The sequence below is a fragment of the Schistosoma mansoni genome, chromosome W (assembly GCF_000237925.1).
Source record: "Schistosoma mansoni strain Puerto Rico chromosome W, complete genome".
NCBI lineage: Eukaryota > Metazoa > Platyhelminthes > Trematoda > Strigeidida > Schistosomatidae > Schistosoma > Schistosoma mansoni.
This window is the reverse complement of record NC_031502.1, coordinates 42,704,034-42,716,946: the sequence shown is the minus strand read 5'-3', so window position 1 is coordinate 42,716,946 and position 12,913 is coordinate 42,704,034. Positions and strand designations below refer to the sequence as shown.

General features: G+C 30.6%; 1 protein-coding gene across 1 annotated transcript; it reads right to left on the bottom strand.

The window, feature by feature from the left end:
* Positions 1–2,857, bottom strand: Smp_171470 (hypothetical protein; the record flags this gene model as incomplete). The annotated part of the gene is made up of 2 exons (XM_018789779.1): positions 1–78; positions 2,681–2,857. 2 exons carry the CDS (start codon positions 2,855–2,857, stop codon positions 1–3), a joined length of 255 nt encoding a protein of 84 aa, XP_018655188.1.
* Positions 2,858–12,913: the final 10,056 nt, after the last annotated feature.

The following is a 12,913-nucleotide window of genomic DNA, read 5'->3' as shown; positions in this document are numbered from 1 at the left end:
TTAAAAGTTTCCCTTTTTTTCAATTGTTATTGGAACAGCGATAAAAACATCAGGGAAATCAATCATTGTTGTCCAGAACTGAATGGACAATAACGATCTTCAAATGATCTATTAAAGTGGATTAGTAGTTATATTTCCCTATTGATGATAAAGGTGAACAACATACTTGTTTATGATCTAATTCTTTTCTTTCGGTTCAACTGATATTAATTTATCAAGGTTAAAAAGTTATTTATTTCACATACAATCAAAATCTGTAATAATATTAGATAACTTTTTACCATTTGGTTTAATCTAATTTGATCAATATAAGATTTTGTATTAAAACTTCTCTAAATAATATAAATCCTATTGTTAATTGATATAAAGTAGTTGTAAGTTATATAAAACATAAAGTTCATAGTCAACCAACAAGGAACACCTCTTCTTAGAATTAGGGATCAAATTATTCAATTATTGACAATGATAAAAATCTTCCCATCGAGATTCAAACAAACAATACTAAATGAGTTTAAACTTCACCCCATCGCACAAGCAAGTGGCTATCAGGACTCAGTGGCCGAGTGGATTACGCGATGGCGTTTGATGCGAGGGTACTGGGTTCGAGTCCCAGAATGAACATCAACTCTGAGATGCAGGTACATCCAGCTGACGAGTCCCAAATAGGATGAAACGCGCGTCAAACTGGATTCCACTGCTAGCCACTATCCATCTTCGCTTACCATGCTTGTGAATTAAGGCTATGTCGAGGCAATACGCACAGTATTCACATATGCTTATTAGAGACTCACCCAGTTGCAGTTCCAACACATCGATGGGAAGATTCAGACAAACAATACTAAATGAGTTCATATTTACTTTAGTTTAGTGGTTTATTTATATACTGACAGTGTAACTATTGATGATACGATCGTCTACATATAAGTATGAAATATTGTATTTCAGATGAACGATGAAACCAACTATTTTGTAGAAAATGAACAAAGAATATTCATAAATACAATATATGATTAATGTTTACGTCTGTGCATTAATTAATTATTACTGAACTGTAATGTTGTTTGGTTCTGAGAGTTATGATTATAACATTTCATCTCAAAATCTACAATTTGTTTGCCTACAGAATAAAGGATATCAAAACTAAGGACTTTGTAAAGTACCAAAACGGAAAAGTCCGAAGATAGTTTTTATCAAGAAAATGAAATCAGTTGGAGAATTATGGACAAACAAGAAACACTAGATAGATGTTAAATTTTAGTTTGAGATTTACCACGAATGAGCCCTCATCATCTTTCCTGGGACAGGAGATAAAACAAGACAGTTCTCGTGGAGTTCATAGAATGACTTCAATTAGATTATGCTTGAGAACCAGGGAGTACTTAGTATTTATATCGTCCTTATCTTTTGCTTTACAGCCATTACTTTTGTAGTTTGACTTCATTAAGAGTGAGGCAAATACTACAGATAGCACTTAATGATTGTCATAGAATGTCAAGAATTAAGTACGCCTGAATATGTGAAGCTCTGAATTCCAAATTAGTATACTAGTGGTAATACATTTACTAATTAGTTGGATTAGTTTCAATTGTTGGCAGAATCATAAAGTAAGGACTGTTGAGTCATCACAAACAAGAACAAAAGGACTATCTAACGGCATACTTACTAACAATAGTTCATGAAGTAAATTATCTCCTAGTCAGAAAATCTCCATAAACTTCTCAATCTGAAAACACTATAGGTAAAATAAATTTCTTTTTGACATAAATGACCTATATATTCTCTCTTCTAGCGTTTTTCTCTCTGTATATATATATATATATATATATATATATATATATATATACCAGCATTTACATGACCTACATTTTTGGTCGAACCTAATTTAAATAACATGTACACTAGGAAACATGTTATAATGAAATTATTTCTCAATTAATTAGAAAGTTGTAGAATAAAGTCAAACATTCAGTTGAACTGTTAGGTTCATATTAAAAACAGGAAACTGACTTGGAATTTCATTTGATGATGACTCTCATATTTAGGAAAAAATTATATTCACACCTATTGTAAGCCAATCTATATAAAAATGAACTCCAGCAAGACTAAAGGTTTATATGAAATACTAACCATTAAATAAAAATGCTACATTAGCTACGGAAAAATGGTCATCATGTGACATGAATATTTCCAGATTTTTTAATAACATTATAGAATTACGTATTAAAAATCGTTATCTTATTCCTTTCTACCATCTATTTTAAAAGAATAACTGGCGCATGCTTTAAGCTACAACTATATCCCGGTTTTTCCTCCCAATATTTCCTCAGTCGCCATGTTGAATACGAACCATAAATGACTATCATAAAAAGAATAACTGCCAACGACTAAATAGTTTTCATTTCCGGTTTCCTACATATATCTAATTACAGCAAATATACTAATGGGAATTTCCTAAGTCAATGAATTAAGATTGGACTTTAGTATTTCTAAAGAAAACTTATGAAATCTTACGCTATGTAAGAAAGTATTTTTATCAACCTTAAAGATGCTAAGCTACTATACAAGTGATTATAAATATAAAGGAAATAATTACTTACCCAGCAAATGTAGTGTACAATATGACAATTATCACAGCCAATAGAAAACAAACACCTAGTGTGACAAATATGATATTTAAAACTTTTCTTAATCTTGGCATTTGTAAATCTTCTAATTCTTCACCATTACCATCATCCTTGACACGTTTATCTTCAAGAAAACGTATTAATCTATCTAATTTACTATTTTTCCGTGGTCTACGAAAACGTCGACGTTTTTTCTCTTTTTCAACATTTTCAGTTGTTTGTGCCGAATCCATAAATTCTGCATTATTATTATCAATGAGTGTATCATTTAGCCGATTATTTGTTGCCGACACCTGATTGGATAGCCGACCATTTAATCGTTTAGACTTAGTATCTTTATTGTTATTACTATTATTACTAACGGTAGTAGTAATAATAGCGTTATTAGTATTGTCTACTTGTGTAGGTACAAAATTATAATGGGATAAATCTAATGTTCCAGTAGGTGAAGGGAATAATAATGATTGTTTCTGATCGCCTGGTTTACCATTAACAAATTTTATTCCAGGGGAATTAGGATTCAATTCAGTTGACAGTTGATTTGTAAGATTTCGTTGATGCTGTGCATCATTGATACCAGTGAAATTTTGTAAACGTGGATTGTTAGACGAAGCAGGTGTTGGACTGGTTTGGTGACCTTTATAAGAAGCTGGGATAAAAAATTGTGGCACTTTTTTATCACTCATTTTTGTATTCATATATTCAAGAATAAGGGAATAACAGATGACAATTTACATTTTAATGTTAAAATGTTTTCATTTTTAATCAGAATAGTTAAAATTGCATTAAACATTCTTGCTAGTAAGGAAGTCAACTGAAAGTCATTAAAGATAAATTATATGCCATCTTTTCTTTTAACTCATATCTTTAAAACAGATTTAAATGGACAAATAGAAGTCATTCATAATTATCGGCCTACCCAATATAACCATAGAAAAGGCTTCTAGAATATTTTCCCTATATGATAGGACAAGAGTAAATACCCTGTTACCTGTAGCCATGTCACTGAAATTGATTATCAGTGTTTTGTAGTTGACTTTGAAACTGTATATTCAGTTGTTAGTCTAGACGTGATAAGTGTTTGGGAGAGTGAGTAGTTTTAACATTCAAAAATATGCAAATTATTCCATTGTGTTTTGAAATCATGAAAAGCTACAAAATACCATTTATTCAATTTAGTAATTCATACATAACACATAGCTAGAAAGTGAGATTGAATCATGTTTTCCTTGTTGGTAGAAAAAACTTTCAATTATTATCAGTGTTTTTGAACAAGAGCAATTTAGGAATTAATATGTGTTTGATAAATCTGAAATAATACATTTAGGTTAAATAAAAAGACGTGAGGAAATAATTGCTTATCACACTCGCGATACAATACTCTTTTCACTGTTGACCATTTTTACTCTCAAAACCTGACAACTAAAGCTAGAATCAAATAGTGACTTTCTGCAGTACCGATGGTTGATGTAGAAAGGTCATATGAAATGAAAATTATGCAACACATTATATTACTTTACTATAAGTTTGTGATTTTGAAGACATAAGGTACTGATGATTACTTTATTCTTGAAGATATATAGGTGTTTACTACTTGCAAATATTTGAGAGATAAAAATATTTTACACCGAGTTATCGGATACTTCACTGACCACTACTCGTTATCTACTGCTATGAAAATCTAACTCTTGGCTAATACCAATGATGCTGAAGTTGGTACACTATGACAATAACAGATAGTTTACGAATATTGTACGAATTATTCCAGGTTTCCTAAGAAATTTATTATGGTAATTGGATGGCTGATTTTTAAATTTTACTGTTTAGTATGAAATACTGTACTCTTATAATCAAATTCTTTTGATCTAATTAATTATAATTAAAGTAGTTACACGGTATGTACTTTCCCTCAAATAATTATTTCTTTAATTAAAATAAAATATCCTATAGGTAATTGTTTAAAATAACAGGAGTTATAAATACAGATTCTTCCGCTTACAAGTATGATATCACAAATTTGTTTCCACATGAAAAGAAATAGTTAAGGAGACATATGTCACCGAAATTAAAATCTTGTTAATTCATTCGAAATATAACTATGAAATAATATCATATAATCAGAATGTATAACACTGAGGTATTACATTCACTTGGTATTGTTTACTTGAATCTTTCCATTGATGTTTAGGAGTGCAGTTGATCAGTCTCTTGTTGACATATGTGCATACTGTGTGTATTGCCTCGATATTGCTTTAATTAACGAACGTTTTAATCAAAGATGGGTAGTGGCTAGCATTGGAATCCAGTTTGACGCGCGTTTCGTCCCATTTCGGGACTCGTCAGCTGGATATACCTGCATCCTGAGTTGATGTTTACTTTACATTAGACTTCATGTTTTATATTTCAACTTGAATTTTGTGTCCTTTAAGTAAATGTTTAATAAAGCAATTTTCTACCCATATTATGGTTAGTTTTTCAATTATACCCTTCAATCGCAGTTCACAATATCAGGCAAAATGTTGTAATATAATATACAATAAAACCAAACATTTCTACAAATTAATTTAATAGAGTGACTTTAATTTCATTCTGTTTTCTTTCTGCATCATATTCGAAATTTGAAATATGAGATTTTCAGAAAATTAAAAATAATTGTTATACATCATCAAATGGTCAGGCAATTAATGATTTCAAAAAATGATAATTTTCAAAATTCTAGTCAATGTATTCTTTGGTTTTTAAGATGAAACAGAAATATATAATATTCACTTGTTGTTTGCTTGTATCTTTCCACTTTTATCTAAGACTGCAATTGATCAGTCTCTTATTGGTATATGTGCATTCTGTGAGCATTACCTCAATAATGCCTGAAGTAACAAGCATGATAAGCAAAGATAGATGGTGGTTAGCAGTGGGATTCAGGAGGTGCGTCTCGTGTTTTTGGGATTCTTTAGTGTGATGCACCTGCATCTCAGATTTGATGTTCACTTCAGGACTCGAACTGAATGCCGTTTAATTCAAACGTCATCATTTTATCCACTTAACTACTGAGTCCTGTTAGCCACCTGCTTGTGCAATGGGATGAAGATTAATTTCACTTGTTGTTGTTTACTTGTACCTTCTCATTGTTATTTAGGACTGCAATTGATAACGTGATGGCGTTTGAAGCGAACTTTACTGGGTTAGAGTTCCAGAAAGAACATCAACTCTGGAATTTAGGTGCATCCAGCTGACTATTTCCAACTAGGACAAAACGCGCATCCTGAATTCCACTGCTAGCCACTATCCATATTTGCTTAGAAATATATAATGTTAGTGAAGTGACTCAGAATTCTGTGACAAAAAGTTTGACCGTGAGAAAAACGTTTGATTGTTTATTTTAATTTTAAAGAGTGCTGACTTGACGATGAAATGTTCTTAATTTCGAAATCAATATTGATGAGCCAGGATCTTTTTAGATTCAAAAACAATCTTATCTCAAAAAATTTGAAATGTCAAAAAGTGAATTCATTTATACATGGCTTTTCTGATAATCTGATTAATGAGTTTCTATTTTGAAGGGAAAGCTTATGTAATAATTAAAAACATGCAATTACTCTGTTCAATACTGGAAATAATTCTTGTTTTTTTTTAGTTTAGAAAACTATCAGTAATTATGCTTCTGATTTGTCACAGATATTATCTTATAGAGATTTATTAAAAGTTAATTTCTGTACAATTTTGTGAGACCTATAGAGATAACATTAACTTTATTCGCAACTGTTTGTTTTTGTTTGTTTGATGAATTTAACTTATTCAAATTATGTAGAACTCCGTCATCAAGAGGTATTCTATGAAATCATTAGATGATATCAAACAATGAAGTACTAAAAAAAGTTATTTCTGCAATTAGGTGGTATTTTTACATGAAGACGAGAATCTCGTCATTCAGAAATAAATGGAAGAAATATAAAACAACTGCTTTATTTTTCACTGAAATTTCGATGATTTGTAAATTTCAGATAGCGGTTGAATAATCATTCATCAAAGATACCGAATGATGATTGTAACATACCGAAAATTTCATAAAAATGAAAAGCTAAACTATTAAATTTCGATATAGCAGTTCGATGGTGTCATGTGTAATAACAGGGACTTGTAAAGCCTTTATATACAACCAAACACTTATCTGTAGTATTCTTTTCTTTAAGTTTAATTTGTTAAAGCGAAACAATGAAGAGACGTTTTAGAACATAATTATAGAACTTAGCCATTTCATATAAAAATCACTATTCAGTTAAAATACAGTGTATAAAAAATGTTTAGCCTGATAATTTTGGAATTACAGTCATGACTTATAAGCAACGTGATCTTACATACACTTTTTTACCTATTAAATGTACTAAGTAGACCTTAAGTCAGTTTGTATCCGTTAGTTAATATTACCATTTCCATAATTATTATTGGTTTCAACTGATTAACTGTTGTTATTTTTAGCTTGTTAATTTTGTTATTCCAGAATAATTTGATGTTACTAATATGAACAGAGTAGTTTCGTTTTTTTTTTAATTCCGTAAGGAACTTTCCTAAACGTTTCATCTTAGCTTATGGATTAATTAGGGTTAAAGTATTATTATGGATCATCCGTCTGGCCTGAGTGAGTTTATATATTTTGTAGTTCATATTGAAAGATTCTGACTGATTCAAAATTAGAAATTATCAAAGACAACAATCATAATCGTATTCTGAAACTTAATAAAATGATTGGTCAGTTTCATTAGCACAAATTTTAATTAATCTAGAAACACTAAACTATCGAATATTTATTTATTCAACTAGGCAGAAATGATATAAGATAATAATAATAACAATGACTTTCATTTTCATTATTGTTGCCAACTAAGATTTTATTAATTATTCAAGTCTGAATAAAAACAAAACAAATTTACCAAAAGAATAAATTGTAAAAAAATTATTCAAATCCCTGAAAAGATTTATCAAAACTTAAGAATCACTTGTTCATAAATCCTTAAAAAAATATTAGGGAACAAAATGAAATTATTGAATAAATTATAAGTATAAAATATTCAAGAACTTAAGTTTTAAACAATATTTTATTTGTTAGTTGAACTCATGAGTCGATTAAAGTTAGACCACGTTGGAAAACCTTGTAGCACTGGACGGCCGTTTCATTCTAGTATGGAACTCCTCAGGAGTGCGCACCCACGATCTTGCTCGCGCAGTTCGAACCGAGGGCCTTCAGTCTCGCTTGCAAACGCTTGACCTCTAGACCGCTGAGTCGATATCCAACGTTGTCACTGTCTAACTTCAACCAATCCATGAAATCGGTCCACAGTCCACTATTGTCTTCAGTGAGTTACTATTTCACAGCAGACCCGGTTGAACTCCAGTGATCACGGCTTCTCACTAGAACTCTAGGAAATACCTCTTGAAAATACTATATCAGATTTATCTTAATTTTAATGTTCATGCAATAAATTTGGAAAATATTCCAAAGTCCTCCAAATTGCTGTTTCGGTCTTTTGATTTTGTATCGAAATAATCGATAATAGGACTAAATCAATAATATCATTATACAGTCCAAGAGAAGTTATGTATACACTTAAACAATCAATAAATACAGATTTATCAAACTTAAGTGAACAAGTTATCCCAATTTCAAGGTTATTCTTTTCAGTCATTATCTTATAAATGGATATTTTTTCTTGTCATATAATTCACTTATTTTAGACTCTTAAATAAAGGTACAATAGTTTCAGCTTTTAATCTCATCAAGTTAGATGGTTTGCTTCTGAACAACTAGTCATTCGTTATGAAATCTGTGAGAATTTGACTTGGAAATTTATCTAATCAATATTTAAATGATCTCATTAATACTACTGTAACATGCGTATTGTATTTGTAATTCCGCCTGCAGTAAATTAAATATATGGTATATAATGAATTCATATTATTCTACCTCAGTTGTTGTTTTGGTTTTATTCTAATTCGTAAAGGGAACCATTTGAATAAAGCGACCATTAACCTTCGAATGAAATTCTATTAATTAGTGAATGATTTTCTTTTTATGCCGTATGTTATACAGTTCTAGTCAGTTTCATACTATAATGGATAGGAATCGAAAAACTTTATATAATTTGTTTAAAAAAAGTAGAAAAGAGAAAATTATTTAAAGGTTTCATCAAAGTAAGAAAAACTTGGTTCAATATGACTTTACCTCATTTTGTTTATTTTCACATTCTCATTATATATATATATATAACTGTTATTTGGGTCGTTAGATGAATAAAATACTTTAGACTTCAACGATCAAAGCAAAATTAGGATATTATATGCAATATGTGATGACTCAGATAAAATCCCAATGGAATAAGATTAGGGGAACTAATGCCAAAATTCTGTCCTCAAAAAATAACCAAGTTTTACTCATGACTTTACAAGTTTGTCACTATATTGACTGATTTGTTATTACGTTTAAGCCTATATTTGTATTAACCGAGTGAATGTAGCTTTTTATAGTTTTGAAAATGGAAATTAGAATTTCTTGTAATTATCTAAGCTCAACCATTTTTAATGGAGAAAAATTTCCCTACATATAACTGATTTATTAACGGTATTCAATAGTCAGTTCTCAGTACTTAGATATGAATTGTTTTACACATTTAGGAAAGTGTCTTATATGATGATGAAAAAATTTCTAGCTATCAGGAATCTTTCTAGTTTCCAACATCACTAGATCATCTTCAGTATTCAGTGAATCTATTATAATTATCTTTTGATATGAGGTACAAATATTGTTCATTTTACGTGATTATCATCTTAATCTTTTAATATTGTTTTAAGCTGTTTATTGATGAGTAATAACCTTTAAACATATATTACATTAATACAAGGGTCAGAGATGTAAAGGAAAAAAAGTTTCGAAATTGCTTTTTCTTACTTATTCCATCCTTTTTTGTAGGAACAATAATAATCAAAGTTATCAGTAAACATCCCAGAACAATATCATATAAAATTATTATTTTGAAGAGATCAAAGACAAATATTTGAGAAGAATAACGTAAATTCATTTTTTCTTCATCACGTTCTATTCAGCTATTTACAACCCGATAGAGTTTCAAAATCCAAATTGCAAGGTGAATTGAAAATACATAAATAAATTTCTCTGGTATTTATTATCAACGGGTATCAATGTAATGGAGTAAAGATATAAATGAAGTAGAGACAAGATAACATATTCAAAATATGCACAATCCCGAAATGATCAAATGAATAAAGAGTTAAAAATGTTTAATGATATAGTGAAGTAGAATATACGTTATCCTGGAAATTCATTATTGATTGTTTCCTTTTGAACTCATACATCAAATTTCTGGCCCCTTATAGTAATAGCTTCAACGTTGAAACACTAGAGAGCGGCTGAAAATTCTCAAGGTATCAACCTAGTACTCTCTGTCTAAGAGTCGTTTGAAAAGTCCTTATTCTTCATAACTGAGGGTTTTTTAGAATATTTTCAGAAAGTTTGAGATAGGCCATGCTTTCTGTTCAGTCAGTGTATCTGTTTCGGAAGGTACTTGTACATCTACAAACATTGTTGCCAGTAACAAGAAAGGAGGACTTGTAGATATGTAACTGAAAAATTGAACTGGCTTTTTAACAAAAGGTTATCAGGTTTGCTAAAATATACGTTCTAGTCAGTTAGATGTAAGGCTGTTTCTTTATTGTCCCTCTAACTTCATCACCATTAAAGTTGAGGTGTGTAAATGGTAGACTTTCACATTGCCAGTATCTACTTTCGAATATATATCTTTAGTTATTCTACATGTAACGGAGAATTATTATGGGCAGCATCTGCCTGTTCCGTAAATTTGATTTGTTTCGTCAAGTTATTTTTTCGACTTGTTTCGACTGATTTAATCTATTCTTAACTAACTGAGATTTACTCAATTATTTGTCATTAGGATTTATTTACTATGTAATTGCATGTTTTTACTGAATTGGTCTCTAGCTGTCTCAGAATATTTTTCTGGATATGACAATTATTTGGAATATGTTATATTGTCTCTACTTCATTTATATCTTTACTCCATTACATTGATACTCGTTGACAATAAATACCAGAGAAATTTATTTATGTATTTTCAATTCACCTTGCAATTTGGATTTTGAAACTCTATCGGGTTGTAAATAGCTGAATAGAACGTGATGAAGAAAAAATGAATTTACGTTATTCTTCTCAAATATTTGCTTTTGATTTCTTTAAGTTAGTCAAGAAAACCATATGTATGCAATTCTTGAATGGTTTTAACGTATTGATTCTTCTCATAATGGATATGAGTCACCAAGCATGATTAATGCTACGGTTGTAGCATGAAGTATTATATATATATATATATATATATATATTTGGAAGGCGAGACTAAACTATACTGCCGAGCCAATCAGAAGCTTTTGCGGGTTTTCAAGGTCAAGGCGCTAAGTTCGGTAACTGATGCTTACGTACGGTCGGTTTACAGCGAATTTTAGGGAAGACGTGATAATTCAGCGTCTACAAAAGAAGTGATCATAAGATTTTGGCGCGAAATTCAGTTACCCATTTGGATAAATAGGGATTTGGCATTATAGCTGATGTCAGTTCGTGATGAAAACCCTAAGTATAATTCCTGGCCTTAACCATGAACTGTAAATCATAATTTGAATTCTTCACACAGGTTTATAACCCTCATTCGGTCTTTGTTATTATGTTGACACTCAGGGTCACTCTGGCGTCGCTCAAAGGTCGTCCATGAATTATAGTCTCACCCTTAACCCTAAACCTTAACTCTAACCCTAAACCGTAAACCATACCAATATACCAACGACATTGAAGCTATGTGGTCGAAACTAAAAGAATTTTTGAGACTTTATCATGGTTTCAGAGGTCGACTACTATGGAGCCATATGGATGTGTTCCTGTACCGTATGCACTATGTTTTTAGAACTTCTGGACCTATATCTGACCTTGAGAAGTTTTTGAGTCATGTAAAAGAACAGTATCCCTTTTAATTTTTGAGTTTTGTATAATATATTTTTACCGTGTACTAGCTGTCTTCTGATTGGCTAATATTTCTCAAGGTCACTTAAGATTCGTTCAAAGGTCGGCAGTATAGTTTAGTCTCGCCGTTTGGAAAGTATATCTTCGTTAGTTTCCTACGAAAATCATTAGAAGTTACTTTATAAAGCATGAACTGAATATTTTGCCTCTACAATGGTCATCTAAAAATACGTGCTGATATGATAATAGGACGAACACACGATTATGTAATGATGGAAAAAGTTTTAGTCATAGGCAATAATCACTTGGCTAATGAACATATTCAATTCTATATATTCTTTAGAGGTATTTTAATGATAATACCATGTTATGCAACAACGCAAGCCATTTAAATATGCTGCCAACAACTTACTTCAGGGTTCGTTTTAATAACAAACTTAGAATGAAACATGAAAGAATTGATATCCTTTATGTAGAAAAATGATCAGATCAGCTAGAGGTATGTAAAGAAACTCAAAGCAGATAATGTGTGAATTGACAGAAACCGATAAATTCGAGAAGAGACATTTATTGACCAGATTTATGATCGAATGTAATAAAATCACAAAGAAAATACTTAAAAAGACTGAACGAGGACTTGAATACTACATTCATTACTCCAAAACTACTTGGAATTTGTAAAATTATGCATAATTGAGTAAATAAAGGTATACCGATACTCATCACACGTTACATCCTAATTTATGTATCGACTTATATGTAAGTGCAATAAAAGATACACTAGAAGAATAAAAATGACTGTTCTCTGAATTACTTGCGTTAGGTCATCTGATCTGTTATCATTTTTTGCTATTTCTACTAACAAGAAAAATGACGTGATTAAATGCGCAAGCGTTTAATATCTGTAATTTCGCGTTAGTATTTCATTAAATTTCTAATACACCCAAGTATAAATCGTGAATTAAATAAGCTTTCGAAAAATAATTCGATATTTGAAGATGTATTTTCCAGCTTTTCGTAGATTCGATAACTGTTTTCTTACAACATGAACTTAATGATTCAACCTTAAGAAGACTGTGCATCATTGAGTAAAATAGGTCGTACTCAAGTTAGAAGTGAGATGCCGCTGTAAATGAACAAGGCATAAAAATGAATTCGCCCGGTAGTATTTAAATGTCCATTCAAAAACGAAAACAGCCTCTCATTTTGGTGTATAGTGGATGAAAATTCTCAAATAAAATCGTTCCTGTTCATT